This window comes from Talpa europaea, assembly GCF_964194135.1.
Source record: "Talpa europaea genome assembly, chromosome: 1".
In the NCBI taxonomy this organism is placed as follows: domain Eukaryota; kingdom Metazoa; phylum Chordata; class Mammalia; order Eulipotyphla; family Talpidae; genus Talpa; species Talpa europaea.
The window spans coordinates 107,768,182-107,794,482 of record NC_140073.1 but is presented as its reverse complement, the minus strand read 5'-3'; the positions used below and the strand labels follow the sequence as shown (position 1 = coordinate 107,794,482).

Below are 26,301 nucleotides of genomic sequence, written 5' to 3'. Positions count from 1 at the left end.
CCAGGCCAGCTACTTAGGTAATAATTAGAAACATACCTTTGCACATATTTTTTACAAGCAGATGAAAAAAGTTAACATTCTGTACTTTATAAAAAATATATATTTTCCTTGTCCATCTGTTGTTGCAAGTGTCTGTGGAAACTCTACCTTGTGTGTCTTTTTTTTTTAAACATATACCATCTCATATTTTTACCATTAATTATCACAATGTCTATAGGTATATCTTTGCACTGAAGCTGTCTGAAGGCAATATCTTGTATATTTGTAAATTCTAGAGAGATTATCACATCATTAGTTTTGCTAAGTATCTGCTGAATTGGTTGGTGATCACTGCAGTAAAGAATCCAATGAGGAAACTGGTTGACTTGGGGCCTCTCGCTGTGTCTGTAGAAGAGGTCCATTCATGTTCCCTAGAGAACTATACAGGAAAGAGAGCCAGGCCCCATCTGTCGGTCCATTTTGATGCATCAGCACTTAATGTTCACTATTACATGTATCTGATGATAAAGTGTATTGATTGAGGGCGCTGTGGATGCTTCAGATAATGTAGAGAAGCAATCCAGTTTCATCCTCCTGCCTGTTTGCCTTGTCTAGCCATGCCGCTTGTGTCATGGTGTTATCTCACTAGCTGCCAAGTCCACGTATTTATTTTAATGTCTGTCAGAAGATAGCACATCATTAAGTGCAGGTGTCCTGCAGAAAGTTTGTAATTAATTGGGTGAACCCCCACTCAGTGGAGTACTAGGGCCATTTATGTCTGTGCCTGGCATCTCAGGTGGTCACCTACTCTAGCAACTGGAGGTGAAATACTAAAACCAAATCTGTGTCTTCATAAAGTAAGGTGCAAAACAAATACTGGTTAAGCAAAGCAAAACCTCTACTGGGTTTTTGCTTCTCTGTGTGAAAATGTTATAACCACTATTTATTTCCTAAGCTGAACATGACTAGAAAGGGAAATCATTCTTATTGAGCCTTTTTTTAAGGTCCTTTGGCTAAATCATACACTTGTATCAGAATGTACTGTCGAGCCAAGCTCTTCTCTTAAACTAGTTGGTGAAGTTTCCACAATGGAAACCATGGCTGGAACTTACAATTTCCACACTAAGTAGCATATTTGCCTCTCTGTGCTAATATTGCACATTTTCAAAACGATGGATGGATGCATGGATGCATGGATGCATGGGTGGATGATTGGATGAATGAAACATGTACTACTGATTATTTTATTCCTGAGTTCTCAAAATATCTGTATTTTGAGTGCTTATTGTAATTACTTTGAAATGTACTTTGATTAGAAAAAGCAAATGGAAATGATGCTGCTGAAAAATTTCTTAATAAATGTGTATTTTATCAGACTTCTTCTGTGTGCTTCTTAAAAGTCCTGGTTGTGAATCACTTGTATTTTGCTCTGCTAAGAGTCTGGGGCCCTGAATCCTGGGCAGCCCAGGAAGAGGGAGAAGGTTGGACTTCACAGTTTTCAGCCTGAATAGGCCTGGCAGGTAATCTCCGGGGAAGGAAGCTCCTGTAGGTTCTCACCTGAGCTCTGGTGAGCAGCCCTCTTAATTGCCTTTCTAAGTCAATTTCCAACCCCACTTTGCCTCCCTAGGCCCTTGGCCCTCAGCCAGGATTCCCATTTCAGGTCTAATCTTGTTCCTGAACTCAGAGACTGAAGTGCCTCGGCTGGGCGATCTGCTGGTGCTGAGCAGGGAGGGTTTGTTTTGGAACTCTCATCCATCAGGATGTTCTCAGGTATATTAACTCTGGGATGTAAAAGGGCCAGGAGAACCTGTACCTGAAAATGGCGGTCATTTCCAGCTCTGATAGTTGTCTCGGGCCTTATACTCAATAAAAAATTGTTCTGGAGAATCTCTTTCATGAGAATGACTTTTTCTGCTTAGCCTCATTTCTCTTACCCCAAAAAGGATTCAGAGAGCCTGCTCACTGTGTCCCGGCCTTTCCCAGGGGCACTGGCACTTGGGAATTCAAGAGTGAGAACCACACTCCAGGGAGCCCTCCTCGCTCTCGGGTTCTGCCCCTGCCCCACTCTCTCCAGCCAGAGGGCCATTCTGCCAGCTGGAGCTCCCAGGAGACAGGAGTGAAAACTGATATTGTTCCTCATTTCATCACATGCAGCGGGGGCAGTTTCACCAGCTAAACATGTATTATACTACACAATATAAAATCACAATGACAAGAAGTCTGTACTACACCATTGGGCTGGTCAAGTATAGACTTAAGCATCCCAGAAAGCCCAGCTGGGAGTCCTAGTTTCATTCTATAACCAGCACCTACTTGGGGTGTGTTATTTAATTTGGCCCCTCAGGTTTTTGGTTTTTTTAACTGAGCAAAATGGGGGCATTACAGTAGCAGACTCCTAGGTTACTAGGGAAACTAAAATGAGCTAATGCACCAGAATGTCAGCTCCATGAGGACAGACATTTGTGTCACTGGTCTCCTAGCCCTCATGCTCATGTGGTTATTCTCGCCGATTCCTTTTTGGGGTAAAAGAAATGAGGCTAAGCAGAAAAAGTCATTCTCACGAAAGAAATTCCCCAGAACAATTTTTTATTGAGCATAAGGCCCGAGACAACTATCAGAGCTGGAACTGACCACCATTTTCAGATACTGGCTGAATAAACGATGCAGGTAAGCCACCATCACAGGCTGGAGCACAGTCAATCCTCAGAGCAACAGAGGGGTGGTTTTCCTTCTGGGGCCACCTCCCTGTACCCTGCTTCTTACCCACCTGCAGGTCTGCCAGGCCTTCTACACTCCTGGGAGGGTCAGTCACGAGACTGGGGAGAGCCCCAGTCATGAGCTGGTTCCCCTGGCTTCCTTCCATGTTTCCCCTGGCTTCCTTCTCAGCAAGAGGGGCAGATCCACCCGGAGGGACGGTGGGCAGTGGTGGCAGGTCTAAAGTTGGCGCCTGGAGTCTGGAGTCCACCAGCCTGGGTGAGGGCTAAGCTGAAGCATTTAAAATAGCAGAGGGGCTGGAATGCTTGTGGAGAGTCCTGGGGTGCGGCGGGGAGGGCAGGAAGCCAAAGATGCAGTGAGCTCAGTGGGCTGTAGAGGCTTTCCCAGGACGGGTGCCGTAACCAGGAAAGCAGAAAGACTTTTTCGCTTTCTTTTTTCTATATCGTCCCTCTTGATTGTGTGGATGCTGTTGCCAAACCCCAGCACGGAGTCTAGCACAGTTAGTTCGACAGCTGAGCCACATTTTGGGTTCAATGGGCTGGCGGAATGGACCAGAACCACCACTTGACATGTTTCTACTAGAAATTCATTCTCAGTTCCAGATGATTCAGGGGGCAGGTCTCGGAATGAAATCCACTCTGTGCCCCATCCTGGAATCCAGACAAATCAAGGCTTATTTTTGGTGGGGGGCTTTGGGGAATTTTGTTTGCATAATAAAGACCTTGCAGATCCCAGAAAGAGTGAAGGTAGATTTGGGCTCATAGTCCCAGTATGGAACAATTCTTAAATCAACTGGAGGGAGAACGAACTGGAGGCCACAGTCACTTACGCTATTTAACATTCTAGAGAGTGATTGAGGAAGGGGAAGAACTTAACCCAAAGAACCCAGGGAGACCCGGGGTGCTGAGTCTCAGCAGCAAGGAATATCTTGAGGGACCTGAATGTCCATATTCTTTCCCAGCCAGGCTCCTAAGAGGCCTGGGCTGCCCACCTGAAGAAAGAAGATTATTAAATGGGCAGAGAGGAGCAAGGAAAGTATGCAACATTCAGGGTGTTAAAGAAACTGACAGGGAAGTCATTTTTCAGGTGTCCCATCACAGGTTTATCGTGCCGGTGGGAGGCGTCCTCTCACCTGAAGAGCAGGGGTGGAGGCCACAGGGGGTTGGGAAGGGAGGATCCTTCAGAGCCAAGGCTTGAGCTGGGCACCGAAGGGGTGCAGAGGGTTGGGAAAGGAGCCCATGAGAAGTGAGCGGGACTGTTATGACCTCCTCCTCCTGGCTGCCAGAGAACCCAGAGCCCCACCACCCCACTGGGCTGTAACCTTCTTGTCCACTGTCACGGCCAGAACTTCTCTCATAAACGGGCTTTGAGAACATATAGTCTTTGAAAATTGGGGATTTACCCTGTGGAGTTCGGCTTGGAGCCTCTCCCCACCTTCCCTCACATGAGGGAGAGAGAGCAGGTGGGGCCTGGGAGGGTTGGTTGCCATCCATGCTCATTGGGGGGTCAGGTTTCACACGACTGCAAAGTCACCTTTCCCCAGCTCTTCACTGGTAGTTGAAAGGCAGTCTTTGCCCCCTTCTCCTGCCCTATATCCCAGGGCACTAGTCTGTAGCAAAAACTTGCAATCCCCTGCTCAGTGCTGATACCCGGGCAAAGAAATGTCTGTGAACCTCGATCCCTCTTCAAGAGAACCAAGAACTTTGAATGTGAGTGTAATTCATCTTTTTTTTTTCAGCAAGGATGAATGCTTTATTCCCCCCAAATTCTATTCCAAGTGGTTAGCAGAACATTATTTCATATTGTTTCCAAAGCCTTGATTCTAACACTTATTAGCCAGGTGGCTAATGAAAAAGGACCATCTTCTTTATGCCTTAATTTTCTCATCTATAAACCAGGAATAATGCCATTTATTTGCTTCTGTTTCTCCAAGTTTCCAAGGTTCCCAGAATAGGTTAGTCCAGAGTTAAAAAATCAAGGAAATGCAAGTTAAGCCAGCAGGTGTTCTGTCTAGCAGTTGGCACCCATCAAAGAGAAAGACCGCACTTTACATCCCAGTTCACAGGTCACCAGTACCTTTAGGAAGAAGAGAACTCAATCTCTCCTCAGACCTCCGATGACCTGACAGTCTCCAATGTGTCAGATTCAGTTTCTGAGTCCTTTGATTTCGACTCTTTCCGCTCATATCTCATAGCTCCAGGTGGAGCTCATAATCCCTAGTCTGGTAGTAAATGCATCACCAAGAGACAGGCTTCTGGCATAGCCCAGGGAGACTGTCTCTCTTTAATAGAATTACTTAATTCTATTAAACTATATATAAGCCACTTCTTGAACTCGAAATACTAGCTCTGGATTTTTGTGAGAATAACATGAAACAATGTATAAAAATGAAGAAATGTATTTGAGAGTAGTAAACATTAATCACATACATATAATTCATTATACAGATAATCATTTTAAATCTGTAGGACTCATTCTACAGATTGTATAGTCTTGACTAATTTAGGATTTTTAAAGTGCCTTATTAAATGACAAAAGAAAACTATTCTGAAATATAACAAATTGAAGCAATTTACACAGAATGGCCCAACCCTTATGGAAAGTGATATGAATGTGGCTCAAAACATTAAAAATTGATCTGCCATATGACCTAGTAATTCCACTGATAGGCATCTATCTACCCCCCAAAATTCAAAGACTAATTTGAAAGGAAACTTGCACTACTATGTATATTGCAGCACTATTTACTATAGTTATGTTATAGAAACAAGTGCCCCAAAACAGACGAGTGGATCAAGAAGCTGTGGTGTATGTACACAATGAAATACTACTCAGCGATTAAAAAAGATAAACTCATGCCATTTGCAGCAACATGGATAGAGCCAGAAGGGATAAAGCTGAGAAGTCAGAAGGAGGAAGATAAATACTGGACGGTGTTACTAATATGTGGAATATAGAGAAACTAAACTAAGAGTCAGGTAAAGACAAACTTAAAAACTAAACCTTGAAAGTTGACTACACAACTGAAGCATCCAGAGGAGAGAGAGGGAAGGTGAAGGCTAAGAAGCAGAGAGAAGGAAGCACAGTGCACTCTGGTGGTGGACCATGGGGGATTTGATGGTGGCTGCACTATGGTGGCAATACATGATGGGGGTATTGCAACTAAAAAAAATAAAAAAGAAGAAGCTTATAGAAATGAAGTGTAATTTATTTTCTAAGGATGAACAAGGTTTTCTGCTGCTCCACCATTCAGCTGTTTGTATTAAGTTTGGTCTGACAGCTGATTTAGACTTTCCTTACATTTGTCCCTTTCTGCTTGGGCAGGGAGGGATTTCCACGGGGTGGGGCAACCCCCGCTGAGTGCCTGCCCCCCCATCCTCAGAGTGGGGGGCTGGAGGGAGCGCCTTACCACATGCCTTCGCATCTCAGGGGAAAGAAACCATGGATAATGATGCAAAATTCTTTGTAATTGTGTTCAGCCAGTAAATTCCCTGAACTCACTGTCACATCTTGTTATAGAGATGTGCCTGCCTGCGAGGTGCCTCCCTCCAGGCTCAACTCGGGGGAGCAGGCAAGCGAACCCAGGAAGAAGCATGGACGCCAAAGTGATTCCTGGGACCGAGTGACAGCACGGAGAGACTGCGGGGAAATGATACGCACAATTAGTGACCTGGCAAGTTTACGGACATTACTCACTAAACCTCCCCATGATTTCCCTGAATACATTGCTGGGGCCTTTGTAGCAAACTTTAGCTTTTTATCCATCTTAGTGGCGATGAAAATAGAGCAACTGAGGTTGATTGACAGAACAGAGTAGTGCCTATTGATCCACTCCCAAGCTTTTGTTAAATAGGGGAGGTGAAAATGTCTTTAACTCTCCGCGGTCCAGGCTCCTCCTGGAGACCCCAGCCATCTTTCTCTCTGCTCTGAAAAGTACTTTGGCTCCAGCACAGGGAGGTCAGTGGGAGAAACCAAGTGGAGGTCAGACCACTTTTTCTTCCCCCTTTATTTATTGTTAGTCATGGTTAGTGGCTGAATTTGTAAAAAGATCCAAAAGCATGAAGTGAGAGTCTTGAGTATTCTTATTTGCATATTCATGTCAAATCTGTGTTGCCAGCACTCAGTTATTTCAAAGGCTGTTGCCAGGAGCTCAGCTTTGAAAGGTCTCAGCACGTAGGGGGCCACCTGGGGCCCCTGCTCTGGGGCTCCACAAAATGCGAACATCCTGCTGCTCCCCTTCTTTTGCTGATCTCTGAGCCTCCTTGGGTGGAAGGAGTGACAGTTTCTCCAAGTGGCTGACTTCACCCATCCACACTTCTCTGCCCAGGAAGGCTTGTGGCACAGCGAGCTGTGGACACGGGAGACGGCAGGGCCTCGGAGACAGGGGCTGCCTTTCTTGGGTGACTAGTAGTTCTGATCACCAGGTTTATGACAATTACTGAGAGCTGGAGGATGGTGGCTTTCCATCGCACAGAAAGGAACTGTTTTTTTTTTTTATTGTAGCTTCATAACATTCAACTAGAGATGGGGTGGATTTAGATGGTCAAAAAAGGAAGAATTCTTCCTTGGGAAAAGCTTCAACATGGCAGTTGTTTCTGAAACGAGTTTGTTGCGTAGCATGGTAAGTGTTGATCCATTAGAAATGATACTTCTTGGGGGGGGGCACATATTACGTTTCTCCCCAATATAATCAAACAGGACCTGCCAGGTTCAGCAGGGCCCATAGCTTTTATGGGCATCAGGCGCCCTCTAGTGTCCATGTGGGGGCACTGGGCTGGCAAACGCACTGACAAAAATGGAGCAGCCGCCAGGGTAGGAGGGTGTTCCCATTTGGTTTCTATTTATTCTGCGATATGTGTGTTGAGATGGGAGAGGAATAAAGGTAGGGATGGGACTGGATTTAGAAAGGGCAATGGCTTGTCCAGTCCCCTGGAAGCCACAGGGTCCTGTACACAGAACTCAGGGGGAGAGTGCAGATGGCTTCCAGATCTTCCTATTCACCCAGGATGACAAGTTTTACAGGTCTACATGGTACAAAAAGGTTGAATATCACCTTTTGGGATCAGAAGGCTTGGGAATTAAAGCGATGGGTGTCTCTCGAAGAGATTGCGAGTTCAACCCCCAGCTTGCCTTTCGACTGACTGAGACCTTGGACCAGAGCTTTTTTGATGGCAGCACCCTCAAATGGAGGCAGGAATCCGCATATTTGGGGATTACGATGAGAATGAGACCACACCTGGGGGGTGCCTGCAGCCTCTCAGTGAAGTCCAGCCCCCTTTGCCGCTTGCCTAGCTCTCCATTCACAGGTGAAATAACTTATGAAGTCCATTTACTTGACACGGTTACTTGCGCTGAGTTCTCAAACAGGTTTTTCTTTTCAAAAATATTACAAGGGTTTGTGGGTTTGTTTTTTTTTCTTGCTGTTTTGATTGATTTTAAAAACTAAATCTCAGGGTCTCCCTGGTGGTGCAAGGGGTTAAGCACCGCACTATGAAGCAATCCACAGCCTCTGCAGCATGAATTTGATCCCCGGCCAGCCAGGGAGCTACCCACATGGCCAGGCAGACCTCTCCTGACTTGCTCCCTGCTCTCAGCAGCGTATTTCAGTAGATCTGCCTGTTCTGCTCCCCGCTCTGTCTGTGGTGAATCCTCTCACTCCCCACACCTTTGGCCTGTACCCCAGCTCTTGTATGCATAAATAATCTTTTTTTTTAAAGTAAATCTCCCTCAAGCCTGATCCTAAAGTAGCTCCTGCAAACATTTCCAGCTGAGATGTGACCATTCACTCTCACCATTATGAGAAATTATGAGAAACTGCCAAGGTTGCCACTGCGCTGCCGTGAGACGAGACGACTCCACTAATATCAGGAATAGAGGATCAGGTGCGTTATCAAAACTTTCCCCTAACAATTCTCACTTCTTTTTAACTTCTAATTTTCTCTAATCTTTAACTTATTGGGGGGAAGCTTTTCCATTGCAGAAGCATTTCAATTAATTAGAAAATAATCTTCTACCTTTCCTTTTACTATGAAGGGAAAAATGAAGGGTGAGTGGTGGCCTGGGTAGCAGAACTGAATGTGGGGATATATCACAGACCAACTCTTCTTTTTGCAACTTTAACTCCTTCAAAGAAAGAGAAGTAAATCAGTAACACAAAATGATCATTTTGAAAACATGTTCGTGTGGGAAGCAGGGATGGAGTCAGGCAGGAGTGTGTGTGTGTGTGTGTGTGTGTGTGCAAGCATGTGCACATGCCCATGTGAATGGGTATGTGTCCTTGGGCATGACACTCAATCTCTCCCAAATCTCTAGTTTTCTCTTCTGTAAAATGAGGCATCGTAATAGGTTGTTGAAAGGTTATATGAGATAATACATCATAGCTCAAATTTTATCAAGTGTTCAATATTTTTTCCACTATTCATTCATACTTTCTACATTAACTTATCTTCAGTTCATAATGAACCTTTTGCAAGCTTCCTTAGCATTTTACAGAAGTAAAGATGATCTTACTTCACTTCCTGTTGAAATGGAAGAACAGTTGGTACTTTAACCATCTAGGGATGAGCTGAGAGGGAAAATTTAGGCAATCCTGCAACTTGACACTCTGCCAGCTTTCTACTAGGCTCTGAAATCTGAAATCAAAAGGTACTTTAGGAAATGCATGTCGCTTAAATGGGGGTCAAATAGACACTAACTTTCAGAAACATGCCAGTACTTAGCTGTGCAGGCATCCTCTCGTGCCTTCTCACCAGCACACTGCTTCTGGGAGTTGAGGGGGTACCCCCTGTCTCTGCTGCTTGCTCTAGTTTAGGTTTAAATGGAGAATTTTTCAACAAAAGGAATAATCCAGGTCCTCCAGACGATGTTTTTCTTATCTCCTCCAGGTTAATTTGTCTCCTAAGGAAGGACCAGGTGCTCGCAATCAGGTCACCCCAGCTTTCATTCTACTCTATCTTATTGCAGTGTTGGGTTGAGTGTGATGGCTCAAGCTCAAAGTATGACCGCAGTATTTCCTGCAGTTTCTACTGCATTTCATGGCACTTTAGGTAAGTTCAAGGGGAAATGCTGCTGTCATTATCTCTTGGAGGGAAGTAATGACTTCAGCAAGTTGATGGTAATGCAAGAACAGTCAACATCTGGCCCAAATTCACCACATATTTTGTATGAGCACCTGTTCTTCTACCAACATGATTGTGGTGGCTGTTTTTGATAATGATTGTTTTCATAGTTTAAAAACTATGTGGAAGACCAAGTGAATCTACTTCACTAATAAAAACTTCTCATTGATGTGACTTGGATATTCTAAAATATAATCACAGAGCACCCTTAGCAGTATCTGTGTCTGTTGACTGTCTCTAAGAGGCTGTCCAGGTACAAGGTGATAGTCCTGACTGTCCACCCACTCCCAGATCTAAGGCAAGTTGAGTATCCTACCTGTGTTTAACATTTCCCACGCAAGGTTGTTGTGTGAGAATTAAATTAGGTAATCATGTATGCAAAACATAGTAGTGCCACACACGTAACAGTTGCTTATATTTTGTCATCATTATCATCATCATCATCTTATTTCTGCAACTCTCCAAGGGGTATATGTTGGGCCTCTTAGATATCCATCTGATCACTGTTTGGGGCCAGTCTTCCCTTTGTCTAACAGAGCTCTCTTATCTTTCTCAAAATTGAAGAAGCGATTTCTTTTTTTTTTTTTTTTTTTTTTTAAATAAGTAAAACTTTTATTGTCCGAGGATAGCCATATGTGAGTTTGTGGCATCATCTCTATTTCAACTCGTGTATTTAGACTTTATTTTATTTTTTTTTTTTTTTATAAATTTTATTGTTATATTCCCCATACAATTGCAGGCCCCCATTCTGACCCCAATCCCTCCCCTCCCGCCCCCGCCCCCCTAAAAGTGTCTCTGGTTCATAGTTTTTTGTTGATTTTGATTTTCACTTTCTTATAGTTATTCATTTTCCTGGTCCCTTATTTAAGTTTTCTAGATTCCTGCTATGAGTGAGACCATCCGGTATTTTTCTTTTTCTTTTTGGCTTATTTCGCTGAGCATGATCCCTTCCAGCGCCATCCATGTTGCAGCAAATTGCATGTGTTTATCGTTTTTGAATGCTGAGTAATATTCCATGGTATATATGTACCACATCTTCTTGATCCAGTCATCTATTTTTGGGCATTTGGGTTGTTTCCAAAGCTTAGCTATTGTAAACAGTGCTGCTATAAACATAGGGGTGCAGGTGTTCTTTGGAATTGATGTTTCTGTGTCCTTTGGGTAAATACCTAGGAGTGGAATTGCTGGGTCATATGGAAGCTCTATGTTTAGTAGGTCCAGAAATCTCCACACAGCTTTCCACAGTGGTTGGACCAGTTTGCACTCCCACCAACAGTGCAGAAGAGTTCCTTTTTCTCCACACCCTCGCCAACATTTGTTGTTGCTAGTTTTTTTAATATGTGCCATTCTCACTGGTGTAAGATGGTATCTCATGGTAGTTTTGATTTGCATTTCCCTGATGACAAGTGATGTTGAACATTTTTTCATATGCCTGTTGGCCATTTGCATTTCCTCTTCAGAGAAGTTTCTTTTAAGCTCTTCTGCCCATTTTTTGACTGGATTATTTTCTTTGTTGTTGTTGAGTCTCATCAGCTCTTTGCAGATTTTTGTGATCAGTCCTTTATCATTAGTGTTGGGTGCAAAAATGTTCTCCCAGTTGGTGGGGTTTCTCTTTGTTTTTGTTATTGTCTCTTTTGCTGTGCAAAAGCTCTTTAATTTGATGTAGTCCCAGCTGTTTATCTTTGCCTTCACTATCACTGCTTTGGGTGATGTGTCTGTAAAGATGTCTTTGATGTGCAAATCACGTAGTGTTTCGCCTATATTTCCTTCTATATATTTTATGGTTTCAGGTCTTATGTCTAGTTCTTTAATCCATTTTGAGTTGATTTTTGTGTATGGTGTGAGGTGGTGGTCAAGCTTCATTCTTTTGCATGTAGCGACCCAGTTTTCCCAGCACCATTTATTGAACAAACTTTCTTTGCTCCAATGCATAGTCTTTGCTCCTTTGTCAAAGATTAGTTGACCATAAATCTGTGGGTTTATTTCTGGATTTTCTATTCGATTCCATTGGTCTGTATGTCTGTTCTTGTTCCAATACCATGCAGTTTTGATGATTATGGCTTTGTAGTATAGTTTGAAGTCTGGGAGTCTGATGCCTCCATTCCCTGAAGAAGCGATTTCTTATCTGAGTCTTACTCCTCTGTAAATTTGACATAATCTTGTTTCAGACTCTAGACCGTTCAAGGCTTTGTTCCCTTTCTTTTGAAAAATCAGAAGGTGAATCAGAGTGATGTTACAGACTTGTAACTCTGCCATTCCCATTTCTAATACCCACCTAGTAACCAAAGGCCCTGTCAGGCCAGTCCTCCATCTTCTGCCAGCAGTAGCCTGACAACCAGGAAACCAGCACCGTGGGTAGGACTGGGTTTTGATTCCAGCACCTCACATAGGACTCTCCACAGAGCAGGTGCTCAGAAAAGGTGACCTCCTGATGTTTTGTGTGGCTGTTTTCCACCCACAGGTCTTCGCTCTTTTCCTTTCCATCACTCAGAATGCTCTGCCCGGCATAAAGCCCTTCTCACCACACATCACTTGGTCAGTTGGGAGGAACAAAAGTTAGAATGTTGCTCCTATCCTTGTCTTTGATCAATTTATTAAAAAAAAAAACAGGCCAAGGTGGGGCCTGACCTACAACTAAGGTCTGCCATGGACCTAAGATACTTCAGAAGGTTTAGACAACAGAATTTTATTGTCTTAGAGTTCTGGAATCCAGAAGTCAGAGTGTTGGCAAGGCTGGTTCCCTTGAGGCTGAGAGGGAAGGATAAGTAGAAGGGTTGCTTTTTCCCTGTCTCTTCATATCGCCTTTCCTCTGTGAATGTGTTTGACAATATGTCCAATTTCCCTTTTTTTTTTTTTTTAAATAGAGGCATGTTTTATTTATTTATTTGTTTGTTTGTTTGTTTTGCTTATACAAGCACTGGGTACAGTCAGAAGCGCGGGAGGGTGAGAGAATTCACCAGAGCCAGAGCGGGCTGCAGAGCAGGCAGAAGGACCGAAGTACACTGCTGAGGGGAGCAGCGGGTGGCAGGAGAGGTCCGCGCGCCATGTGGGACCTTCCTCCGGTGGCCGGGGAGCAGCCGGGGATCGAACCGGCGCTGCAGAGGCCGTGGGCAGCTTCGCAACCCAGCGCTCAACCGCTGCGCCACCGGGGAGGCCCCAATTTCCCTTTTAATAGGGACACTAGGAGTTTTGGGTTAGGGCCCACCTTAGTGACCTCCCTGTAACTGATGTCCTCTGTGAAGACCTTATCTCCAAATAGTCACATTCTTAGGCACTGGAGTTCAGGATTTCAGTATATCGCCGGTGTGTGTGTGTGTGTGTGTGTGTGTGTGTGTGTGTGTGTGTGTGAGAGAGAGAGAGAGAGAGAGAGAGAGAGAGAGAGAGAGAGAGAGAATTCCACCAATAACAGCACCCCTCTGTTATTTCAGAGTAATAAACAGAATTGTGACTCCATTTTCCTACAATTGGGAAGTGGTTTACTTAACAGGAAACTATCCAAAAAGTTTAACTTTTGGAATCAAATAGGGCAACTTTGTAAAAACTTCCTTTGCTACTTTTAGCTAAAAATCAACAAAGTGGAACTCTGGGTATACATCTGCAAAAATAGAATCAGTTAAGAAATAAAAAAAAGGGGCCTCCCCTGGTGGTGCAGTGGTTGAGCGCTGGGCTGTGAGGCTGCCCGCAGCCTCTGCAGCACCAGTTCGATCACCGGCGAAGGTCCCACAAAAAAAAAACGAAATAAAAAAAAGGAAGATTTCAATCAATGTGTAACTTTTAGAAGCCTTTTAATGGCATAGAACAGATTTTCAGTAAATCAAACATTCTTTGAGAATTAGCTATCCCAAAAGTGAATGTACTGTTTTATAATTGGCTTCCTAAAAAACTTAATTAATGTCTCAGAGAGGAGCCACTTACCTTCAGAATCATTTATTAATGCATTGGTGGTTCCACTTGTAACTGCTCATGTTGATAAACAGCTTTACATTCTTGCAATCAGCATAATTATCTCTTTTCTTATTTTATCCAGGGTAAGGATCATTGCTGCCCTAAATTAGAGAGGAAACTAGAGTCGGGAATATTAACTGTAGGATGTATTTAATGAAAGACTAACAACACAGTGATTTAATGACTATTTGTTTGTTAAGTCATATATTGAAAAAGTAACATGATGGAATCATGAACACCTATGGACTAAGCCTGGACCACATTTGAAAAGAAACTGTGAACTTTGTTTTTAAAGGTGTTCAGTCTTTGGTTCATTACAATTTGAACACATAGAGCAAAAGAGAGAAAAGTGTGTCCAGTCTACCCACAATGCTACCATTTATGTGGGAAGGGTGTCTATACATGTGCACATTTCAGGAAAGACACATGAGAAGCTCTTAGCTCTTAGGACCAGGCATGTAGTGGGAGAAAAACTAGATTTTTCACTGTAAACCCTTCATAGAGTTTTCTTTATACCATATCCACTTAGAACTCTTATTTTTAAAGGTAAGAAAATATTTTGGATAACTGTGCATAGATCACTAAACTAAGCAAGGGCACAGGTTACAAGCTCCTTGGATGCTATAAGAACCTTTCCTTCCAGCTTCCCCGTGCTCACCCTGGGACTCTGCCCACAGTTTGAGGTTTAGCTGAAATCCATCCTGATGCCTATGAGCTACCTTTGAGCACCTTTCTCCTTGTCATAGGGAAAGGCATGGTTTTGAGACCTGAAGAAATGAAACTTCAGGTCTTGTGAAAAGTAGGATGAGACATTTAGCTTGTTTCATTTAGGTGAATACAATTGGTTTTATTTCGAGGTAATACCATAGTTGTGAGTATTTATTTAAGTAGAGCCGGTTTTCAGTTGGATGAAGCAGGTGTTTTGATAACAATTGGTCTGTAGCTATTTGGAGAAAGGAGTAAAGAACTCAGGTGTAGGCAAAGCAAAATAACACTGTTGAGTAGACCCCACATGACAGGTGTGGTTGGTTTGTCAATAAAGGAGGTTCCTGGGGATTTTAAAAGTCTAAGCAACCCTGAGAGGCCTGGAAGGCCACATACAGCAGTCAGACACTTTTAAAGCGGTGAAATAAACCCAAGAGCTGGGAATTCTCAGAAGAAAGAGCCCCAACAAACAATGTTGGTGAACTGCAGCTCCAAGGACAAGCTGAGAATGTCACCTAATGGAGAGGTGATGAATTGCAGCCAGAAACAGTCAAATATCTACAGGTGAACTCTCTCTGGAGCTACGGCCAAGATGGGGAAGACTTCATAGGTAGATAGTGACAAGAGTTAACTTTGCCTGGATTTCTCGTTCTTGCTATGATTTTCTTCATCTACTTGGAAAAAGAATAAATATATCCTCCCCTTGCCCCCATAATGAAGTACATATCTAGGTGGACTGACACCTTTGGTAATTTGGTTTTCCAAAGTCATTAATGTGATAAGCTTGAAGATGTTACTTCATTTACAGATGTTTCCCAAAAGTGAATGAAAATGAGTAGAATTACTGATATCCTCAAATGGACATGGTTTCAAGCATCAGATGGAACAAGTGGTGTGTTTATATGTGTGCATATATATTAGATTATTTCTCTGGCTCTTTTACCTTGTGTTATCCCAAAACCAATGTTGAATTCTGATGCTTCAGGGATTTTTATGTAAAGATACAACAAATCTTTGAGAATGCTGCTGGGCACTGAGTCTGGAGAGACATCTGTTTAGAGAACTGTTCTCTTAGATGGGGCATGGGATCAGCGTTGATCTAATTTAGAAGCATGACTATAAGCAGGAAACAGACCAGCTCTCACTGTAACAACAGGCTAAAGAGAGTCTGTAATTTAGCTCTGTATCTTCATGAGGCTTAATGGGGGCACATATACTGGGTTTCCAATCATCTAAGTAGGAGCTATATCAGGGATTCTGGGTGTTGTTATCTTACATTCTCCAGAATAAACAAAGACCCTATATTTTTCTTCTTTTTGAATGCTTGTTTAGCCTACTGATATCTTTTCACAGACATCTGTGTGCATGGATGTTCACAGTATCTTGAATAGGCAGCTCACCCTCGTAGCTACCCCTGCGAAGGCGGGCTTGCTTTGGAGGCTCCCTACCTCCATTCTTTCGGACTTCTTACTCCTTTTCCTCTCTTCCTGCCCTCCTACTTGCAGTTCTACCTTGCTTTTTTCTGCCTCCCCTTAGCTTATACCAGTCATACAATGGTTTATTTCTCTTCCTTCTCCTGATCTCATGAAGCTTACAGAACTGAACTCCAGTCCTGCTGATTCTTGTTCTCAATGGATAACAGAACATCTCTCATCCACTTCTGAAAGCATTTTACTTATCTTTGGATGTTCTGATAAAGGACAAATATTTAATATTCAGGAGTTACTCAAAGTGGTGGGACTAGAAGCACAGGGCAGGCAGTGATGAAGAGTATTTTGGATCAGAAAATCTTTCCATTTGGGCCTCCCCGGTGGTGCAGTGGTTGAGCGCTGGGTTGTGAAGCTGCCTGCAGCCTTTGCAGCGCCGGTTCAATCCCTGGCCACCAGGAGATGGCCCCACATTGCGCGCAGACCTCTCCTGCCGTTCCTCCTGCTCCCCTCAGCAGTGTACTTCCTCAGTCTGCCTGTTCCGCTCTCCATTCTGACTCTAGTGAATTCTCTCACCCTCCTGCGCTTCTGACTCTACCCAGTGCTTGTATAAATAAATAAATAAATCTTAAAAAAAAAGTATTTCTATTTCCCTCAGTTTATTCCACACAGGCTAAGCTTAAACAGAAGGCAGGTGCCCACCCCCCGGCCCTCTGCCCCATTCTCCTCTATGATGAGCCATTCTTGCTCTTCTTTTCAAAGAAGTCTTGAAAAGAGACTCTGGGACATCATCAGTGATGGTGGGACCCCTCCTTTTGTCAAAAGCAGCATGGTCTAGGGATGAGTCCTTGAAATCAGCCAATCTCCTAGCCTGAGGCAGGCATTTGTGGTCAGCTGAGTCACACTGCTCTGGGATTAGCCAGCTCCACTTTCCTTTTCAACAATAAGAAGTCTTGCAAAACTGCTGGCATGAGAGACAAAGGAATCCAAAAAGTCTTGGCATCTTTTCCTGCAACATAACGGGTCTTAGGAAAGAGACTTGTGAGAGCGTGATCCATACACTCCACCACCAGGGAGAGGTCCATGTTCACAAAGGACCTGGTGCCTTTCAGTTTGTTTAGACCTGTAACAAGAGACACAAACACATTTACCCCTGGAAGAAGGCGTGTGTGAGGCCGGGGTGTGGAGGGGAGGAGGCATGTGTTAGAATTTATTTTAAATCTGCTGTTACAGTTGAGGCCCCTGGGTATGGATTTCCACCTACTCCTCAGAAAACAATGCCCCATGACTCTCAAACTGGAGCAAGCAGCAGAATCTTCTAGAAAGCTTGTTAAAACTCAGATTGCTGGGTCTCACCTCTAATTTCTAATGCAATAGCTATAAAGTGGGGCCCGAGAATTTACATTTCTATCAAGTTTCCAGATGATCCTGATGGATCTGGACAGGAATCAGACTTTGAGAAGTACTATTTTAAGGCAATAAGGAAAAGGTACTTCACAAAATTTGTGAGGCTCCTGAGCCAAGAAATTGTGGGTTTGATTCCTAATTTGTTTGAAGTGTGGGTGTAACATGTGCATGCATGCGTGTGCACTCATATGCCATGTGCCTCATGATTTAGTGAATAAAGAGAGCATCATCCCCCAATGTCCTGATTCAGGAAGCTACTTTTCAGGCAAATGGGGTGTTTGAGTAATGAGCTACTACACATTTAAAGAGGCAGGCATTTTATCAAGGGATTGATAATGGCTCAGAGCTTTCCACCTAGTTGTCCTAAAACATGCAGGGGTTTTTTCTTTGCAAAGCAGAATGCATGTTTTTATACCTTTCAGCTTCAGACCCAAGTAGCCATAAATTGCTCAAATAACCTAATTAAGGCTTCCTAGTAAATCATGGTGGCTATTTTTAATTCTTACTATGTAGAAAAGTGAACTTAACATTTGTGGTCTACGTTGGAGCTGTGATTCTGGCTGAGCTCCAAGGCCTGACTTGGAAACTTTAATAAAAACCACCAGTGCAAAATCAAGCTCTGTGCCTTTTGGGACTCCTGAGATAAGATACATGAACTGGAGCCCACAGCCAAAATAATTTTTAATTTTTGAGATACAAATTGATGATCCTGTGACAGGCATTAAAAAAGTGTCCAAATTAATATCAAGCAGAGAAAACTCTTTCAAATGAAGGTTTTATTTCTTAACCTACTTAGAACCTTCAGAGTTGGCGAGTAAGAAAGAGCATTTAAAGTGATTCTGAGCCTATGGTGGCTTGTCAACACTGGGAGGCTTGTCAAACCAGACATTCTAGTTGATATATAGGGTGTGGCTGTATGTGTGTGTGTGTGTTTGGGGGTGCTGTTTGGAGGAGCCAATCATTTCTAAAATGTCCCCAGGTGCATCTGGCTTGGCTTTTAGGAACACCATGCAACATCTTGGCTCTAAACTTTACCACAGTTGGCTGCTGACCAACTGATGAAGAGACAGGATGACAGATTGAAGAGACAGGATGACAGATTGGAGTGTTAGAGTGACACAGCCTTAGGTGGGGCCCTGTTTGGCTCAAAGCTGGAACTCATTAACTCTGTGAGGAATATCAAGTAAACTTTAACAAGGCCAGGAAGTTTGAAGAGGTGAGGCCCTGAACCAGGAAGTTCAACCAGCCCCTTCATGCCTTGTTTACATCACTCTTGGTGCCCAAAACTTGATGACAAAGCCAGGTTACCTGGGTTCGAATCTAGCTCTCCACCTGCAAGCTGTGCAACTTCAGGCAAGTTACTTCCCTCTGCCTCTGTTTCTATCAAACTAAGGGATGTCTGCTGCAAAGTCCAAAAGCACTTAGAATGGTGACAAGTACACAGTAAACATGCACTGTAGTTTAGTCACGGTAATCTGATATTTATGGTTACTCCTTCACCGCTGACTCAATCTGATTTATGTTCCATTTCCTTCCATCCCTGCCTCTATGCATTCCTTTTTAGGAACTTTCCATGCAAATAATTTAGGGCTTGGTCAAGCCTAATCTTTCCCATAAAGTCTTCTTCACCACAATGCTATTTGCCTGGTCCAAATATCACCAGCAACTAGAGATCACCCCATCTGGGCCTTTGGGTTGTGTCTAAGAAATAAGGGATCACTTCTCTTGCACACTGTGCATTCTCATTGTTTTACAGTTGCACCTTTTGTTGTCACATTGTAAATTAGTTATCAGCCTGTAGATAAGGTCAGAGTCTATATATGGCAATCTCCACAAATCCTTGTGTCATGTTGAGTGAGTGATTGGCATTTACTGAAAAGAGGAGGTATATGTACATTGAAGACCATGGGCTCCTGTCTGGGCATGACCAGGTATAAATAATCTTGGACATTCCACCTTTCCAAGCCTCTGCTAACTACTCTAGTTCTTCTGAGGAACAAATGATATGTTCCACAAGGCATTTAGTATAGAACTTGGCACCTTATAAATGTTTACAAACATTCAGAGAAGACAAGGTGAAGAAAGATGAAACTGGAATTAATAGGATCCCTGATCTATATTTAAAATCTCTATTGGTGTATTACTATGAAAATCTCATTTTTTAAAGTTATGTTTGAGCCTCCTTCATGTTGTCTAAGATGATGAACCCCAGAGGAACCTGGGTCTACCCAGAAACTCAACTCACTTTTTTCAATGTAACCTTCGCCATATTGTTGTTTGATGTCTGGAGACAGATGCTTCCAAATGGCAAGTTTCTTTTCAGTGGTCTTCACTGGATCTGACAGCCCTGTTTTGAACAGCCCTGGTTCGATGCATGAGACGTGTACACCAAAAGCTTTCATGTCCAGTCTGTGAAAAGAACTCACTGAAGATATATAATCCAGGTCTACTTGGCAAATGCTTGCTATTTGCTGACTATTTTCTTGTGAGTTCTGAATTCATGTAAGTACAGAATTGGGCACATTGGAAAGGAACATCATGTTTTGCCTTCTTATTTTGCAGATGAAGAAATGGAAGTTCAGAGTGGTGAAGTGAGGGCTGGTTTAGTGACAAGAAAAAACAAGATCTGGGTGGATTTGCCCCAGTCCAGTGCCCCCTCTCTCAGCCACATTCTCTTTAAAGGGACAAGCATCCAGGCTAGGGATGGGTTTCTTGTCAGTACTCAAAGAACCTTCTGGTAAAATCAATTAATGACTGGCCTGGATGGACTAGTTTACCTCCAGTCTAAGATCTGAGCAGCTTGCAGCACAAATGATGACATGTTGAAGGAAACACTGGCAATTGTGATGTGACTAGCCTGTCCCATAAGCTGCTTAACAAGTTCCTTTATCATGTCTCCACAGAAAACCCAAAGTCTACTCCTTTATTGGCCAAGGTTGTAGGGGGAATCATGGTGCCACTTTCTTAAAGCAAACCAATGTAATGCAAACCATTATGTAAATAATAGTTCCCGAAATTTAATATTTATTTCCACCAGGAATGTGGTGGAAGAATTTACCATAAGATTTTTAAAGAACATGACCAGTGAACATAAAATGCAATTAATTTATCATTGGTTCTGCTTCCTGACAATAGACCTATTGTTAATTTTCAGTATATTTTACTAAAAATGAAAATTAGCTTGACCTTGAAGGATTTTTGAAAGGTATGTTATCTGCATTAAAATTTATTTATTTATTGTTCTTTATTGAGGTAACATTAGTTTACAATACTGTATATGATTTAGGAGAATAGGCTAATACCTCCTGAGATGGATGTCACCACACCACCCCCTCTTATTAAGGCAACCAGAATCCTCTACCATAGGCCATTGGGCCCTCCTCCGCTTTGTCCTGACTCTTCCCTTCCCTCTTCTCTATCAGTCTTACATTAAATTTTAAAAGGTTAGATAATATCCATGGAGCTAGAGGGGATTTTGCTAGAATAAGTCACAAAGAGAGAGACAAATGTTGGATGATTTCACTCATATGTAGACTAGAGAGAAACCAAAGAGGAATTGATAAAGCAACCCCTAGAAATATGACTGTGGAATCGAGGTTACCAGAGGAAGAGCCTGGAAGGTAGTGGGTACAAAGTGGGGATGGAGCCCAGAGGTCTAAGGTAAAAGACTAAGGGTGTTTGGTGGTGAGGGTAGTTGGTAACATACCTCTGAGGAGGTTTGAGCCTAGTCCCTTGAATCATATACAGTGTTGTTAAACAATGTTACTTCACTAGAAAATAAATGAATAAAAACATTATTGTCCAACTCTGTTGTACTTTACTCACCTGTTGCCTGCTCTTTCTTTGCAGTTTGCAAAGTAGCAATCCCAAGGGGGTCTTTGGGACTTGTCACCTACACACTCATGAAAACAACATACAAGCTAGGGGAAAATAGCTTTAAGTCATCCAACTAAGCTTACCAGGAGGTATAGCCAGTATTAAACCAGAATGTTTGCTGCAAAACAAAGAGCCCCAGCCCTCTCCCAAACTGAACCACTGCCCTTAAATTCATTTATATATATATATAATCTATATATTCATATATATGTATTATATATATAAAATTCTGGGAACTGTTACTGTTCTGTGGCCTACTTGTACAATACCATTTCCAAACCAGCTCCATCAGTTAGAGAGAAATCTACTCTTCTTATTGATTACTTTTGGCAAGGTACAACTGCACTGCAAATGCCACAAACCCTTCAGGAGAAATCTTTTTTTAAAATGAACTGACTTTTTAAGTGTATTAAAATTTTATTATGACACTGTTGTCTATAGAGTAGAACTAAAGGGGGATCCAGGAGAAAATGGAGGTTCTCCATGACTTGGCTCCTCAAAGTGTGCTCCCTGAACTATGGGTAGCTCATTCCTTAGAAATGCAGAAACTCAGGCCACTCCCCAGCCCCACTGAACCTAAGTCAGCATTTCAACAAGATCTATTGCCCCAATTTTACTGCGCCTCCATTTCCTGCAGAACCTTGACTGATACAACCACTGCCATTTAGGAGCTTGAATGGATGGTGATACATGTGGTTTAGGGTGCGATGAGGCACACAGACCCTGTCTCTCCCACTTAATGCAGTTACAAAGTAGCGCAACTATTTAAGAACTCTAAAAAAGTAAATACTAGTAGGTGAATGAGCAAAGAAGACCAGATTTTGAGCCAATAGTAAGTTTTCTGTTTTTCCTCCACTCTGGATGCCCCCATTTGGACTCAAATCAAGAGAAAACTCAGAAGCAGAAGGAAAGCATTCCAGGAGAAACAGCATTCATGAACAGAGAGAACCCCAGGGGAAGTCCATTGTTGTGGCTTGAGGAGTAGAAAGGGGAAATCTTAAAAAGAGTGGGGGAAATCCTTATCATTTAAATTCTTTTTTCCTTTTCTCTGTTCACTCACAGCCTACATTACAGTAACTTGGTGGCAATGGCAGCAGCAGCAAGACAGTGACAGACCTGGGAACCTGTAGGGGTCTAAAATTCTTAGTGAAGGGGAACTTCTCTGAGTTACTGTGGCCCCAATAGGATGGGAAGAAACCTTGTTGCTTTTTACCTCTCTCTTTCCTGCCATCATGTGGCTCCATACCAGGCACACTTTTTGGAAAGTAAACAGAAAATGACTTCTGGCTGGAGGGCAGTGTCAGGGTACAGGGGAGACCATTGAGAGGTGGCAGCTCGGGAAATTGACCCCATGATATAGCTAATGCACCATAAGTGTGTGTGTGCGTGTGTGCGTGTGTGTGCGTGTGTGTGTGTGTAGCTGCCTTAGAGAAGGAACTCTGGACCAAGTCATCTTCCACATCCCAGATTGGCTACTGTGTAGCCAGATAATTTTCAACTGAAGGTTTTGATAAGATGTGCTGGAATAACAGTGGAGAGACCTACCTTGATTTAGCCACTCAATTTGATTCCCTGACTATTTAGCAAACTGACCTGTTAAATATCAAGTCACCATCAGCAGCAGCATCATGTATTAATGCAAAAAGTAAAAATGACTTACGAAGACTTAGTCTAAATGTCAGTCCTATAACTTACCAGTTGGGTGACCTTAGATAAAATACTTCATCTCTCTTAATTTCAATGGTATCATCCACAGATTGGGAGCTACTTAAAGCACTAAATAGGGTGTCTGATATGTAATAAACGTTCCATATGATCCAGCAATTCCACTCCTAGGTATTTACCCAAAGGACACAGAAACATTAATTCAAAAGGTCACCTGCACCCCTATATTTATAGCAGCACTACTTACAATAGCTAAGCTTTGGAAACAACCCAAATGACCAAAAATAGATGACTGGATCAAGAAGATATGGTACATATACACAATGGAATATTACTCAGCAATCAAAAAAGATAAACTCATGCAATTTGCAGCAACATGGATGGAGCTGAAAGGGATCATGATCAGTGAAATAAGCCAGAAAGAAAAAGGAAAATACCAGATGGTCTCACTCATAGCAGGAAACCTAGATAAGGGACCAGGAAAAAGACTAATTATAATAAAGTAAAAATCAAAATCAACAAGCAACTATAAACCAGACACACACTAGGGGGGTGGGGGGGATTGTAGGAGGGATTACGGTCAAAACAAGGGGGGTGGGAATTGTACGGGGAATATACCCAAGACGAAAATGCATATATTGTGCAAAAATGAAAAATGATGTAAAAAATATATAAAATAAAAAAATAGAAGCTCAAGCACCTTCAAAAAAAAAAAAAGAAGTTAACAACTGTTATTTCCTAATCTGTCAAGGTTTGCTTTACCTTAAGCTGTCATTGAAGCCTTCTACTGCATATTTGGAGGCAGTATAACCCCCTCCACAGAATGCAAGCCGACCTCCAATGCTAGAGACGTTAATAATCCTCCCCTGTGCTTTTTTGACCAAAGGAAGCATATTTAATGTGACATTGATGAGTCCAAACAGGTTGACTTCAATAGGCTCTCTGTAGTCCTCCAACGTCAGCCAGTCAGTGGGAGCCAGCACCCCAAGAATACCTGCATTATTAATCAGGCCCCAGAGACCTAAAACAGAGAGGAGGGAAGGGTGGTGTGGTAGAAAGTTGCACTTATATGGCTTCCTTAATAGAAATACAGCACCTGATTTACACAATGTGTCATTTCCTCCTAATCATACTCCTGCTTTGAAATACTTCGCCATTTGGGGAAGTCATGAGAGAGGATGAGAGGCTAAATTGAAATTACTGATGTCCTGTTACTGGAAGCCCGTCACATGGTTATCCTAGTTGTGGTTCTGAACATCAAATGCTGACGCTGCCTGAGTGAAACTTTGCTTTTTAATCTCAGATGTAGACTAAACTGGTCTGCTTTTCCAAATTTGCTAAAGGCAAGGCCAGAGAATATTTATAAGTTCTTCTATATGATGAAGAGCAACATCAATCTATTTTGTGTTTATTTTTGGTAAAAGATTCCACCATTCATTTCATTTATTTTATGATGGCAAACATTTAACATTGGTAAGGGTGTTTGGAATCCCAACATTCGAAATTATCTGTAGCCTTATCAAACCATTGCTCAAATATATGATGAAGATGTGATACAGAAAAAAAATTGATTTGCGAAGCTATATAGCTTCATTTAAGGGAACACTTCAAATTCACTCAAGCCAATAAAAGTCCTCTAGTTCAGAATGCAGCTGTCAGTACAGAACCTAATAGAGTCCGTGATTCACTATTCTTTTCTGAGCAGCTAAGAAACCTATATGCAAATCCTCATACCATTTTTTATCTTCCCCATCAAAAACATGAAAGTTCTTGAATTATTTTGTAGTTAGAATTGGGTCCCAGCTACTCAGGTGACAATTAGAGAATTGCTCTCATGTGCTCCTGTAGATTTTAACCTCCAAGTTCTTTGGCTGTGTACGTGGCTGGATTGGCACTTCATGGACAAGACTCGGAAAAGTCAAAACCTCCATCTCAGTCTAAATTCACTCCCTGGGACTAGAGAAAGGATAATTCAGGCCTTGTCTCTTATACAAACAGAGAGTTTGCAACTTGAACTACTTAGAGGCTATTCTTAATAGCCCACTCTTCTTTGGCACACACTTAGGAACATTTCTTTGAAAGGTCATTAAAAATCTAAACTTTAGGCTTTAGTTATTTTGCAACAACCCCTCCCTTCTCCCCACTCACCTTTGTCCCCAACGTGGCTTTTCACCCATTGGGCAGTCCTCTTGACATTCTCTGGGTCAGTTACATCGAGAAGCACAGTGTGAAGCCTCTCTGAGGCTCCTGCCTTTAGAGCTGCTGATCCTGATTCAGTCAGACAGGCAGCGATGACATGAAATCCCTTTTCATCAAAAGTTCTAGCTGCCAAGTTTCCAAAGCCCGTGTCACACCCAGTAATGAAAATGTACTTATCATTGATGTCTGCAATCTTTCGTTGTCCTTCATAATTCCACAGGAAAACACAGAAGATGAGGAGGGCTAACAGCCAAACGAGCATTTTCCCCCCTATACGTGACAGGGACACTCCTTTCTTGAACAACAACAGAAGATGGTGCCTTGAATATTCAAAAGTAGAAAGAAAATTCACATTAGAACTATCAAGACATTATTACCCAGGATTAGTGAACTTGAGATATTTTTATGCATTTGAGTGAATAAAGAGAGAGAGAGTTAAATTCTCTCTCTTATTTGGTTGGGAAATGGTCATTTAAGTGCTAAACCACTCCTTTACAAATTTTTTTTTTTTTAAATAGAGGCATTTTTTATTTATTTATTTGTTTTTGTTTATACATGCACTGGGTACAGTCAGAAGCGCAGGAGGGTGAGAGAATTCACCAGAGCCAGAGCGGGGAGCAGAGCAGGCAGAAGGACTGAAGTACACTGCTGAGGGGAGCAGCGGGCGGCAGGAGAGGTCTGCGCGCCATGCGGGACCCTCCTCCGATGGCCGGGAGCAGCCGGGGATCGAACCAGCACTGCAGAGGCTGCGGGCAGCTTCGCAACCCAGCGCTCAACAGCTGAGCCACCGGGGAGGCCCTAAACCACTCCTTTAAAGCAATGCAGAAATGCTCCCTTCAGCAGTGTATTTCAGTCAGTCTGCCTGTTCTGCTCCCCACTCTGTCTCTGGTGAATCCTCTCACTCCCCACACCTCTGGCCTACACCCCACCTCTAGTATTCATAGCTAAATAAAATAAATCTACAAAAAATAATATTGCATTAATATTGATATCTCAATTTCGGTGATTCAAGCAGAAATCACCAAAAAGCAGAAAATGTCTTGCTTTTTAGGAAATACTGAAATATTTAAAGATTAAGTAGCACCATGTTTTCAACTTAGTCTCAAAGAGTTCAAATAATAATGTATGTATAAAGATAAATCAACCTATTAAAGCATTCATATATGTATAAAGAGAATGAGAATGCAAATATGGTAAAATGTTAAAATTTGGGGAATCTGGGTTGTATTATTCTTTGAACTTTTCATAGGCTTGAAAGTATTTCA

At 42.5% G+C, this 26,301-nt stretch overlaps 1 protein-coding gene across 1 annotated transcript; it reads right to left on the bottom strand.

Moving 5' to 3' along the window:
• Positions 1–16,788: 16,788 nt before the first annotated feature.
• Positions 16,789–25,298, bottom strand: DHRS9 (dehydrogenase/reductase 9; the record flags this gene model as incomplete). The annotated part of the gene is made up of 4 exons (XM_084235986.1): positions 16,789–17,012; positions 19,542–19,705; positions 23,600–23,858; positions 24,986–25,298. 4 exons carry the CDS (start codon positions 25,296–25,298, stop codon positions 16,789–16,791), a joined length of 960 nt encoding a protein of 319 aa, XP_084092112.1.
• Positions 25,299–26,301: the final 1,003 nt, after the last annotated feature.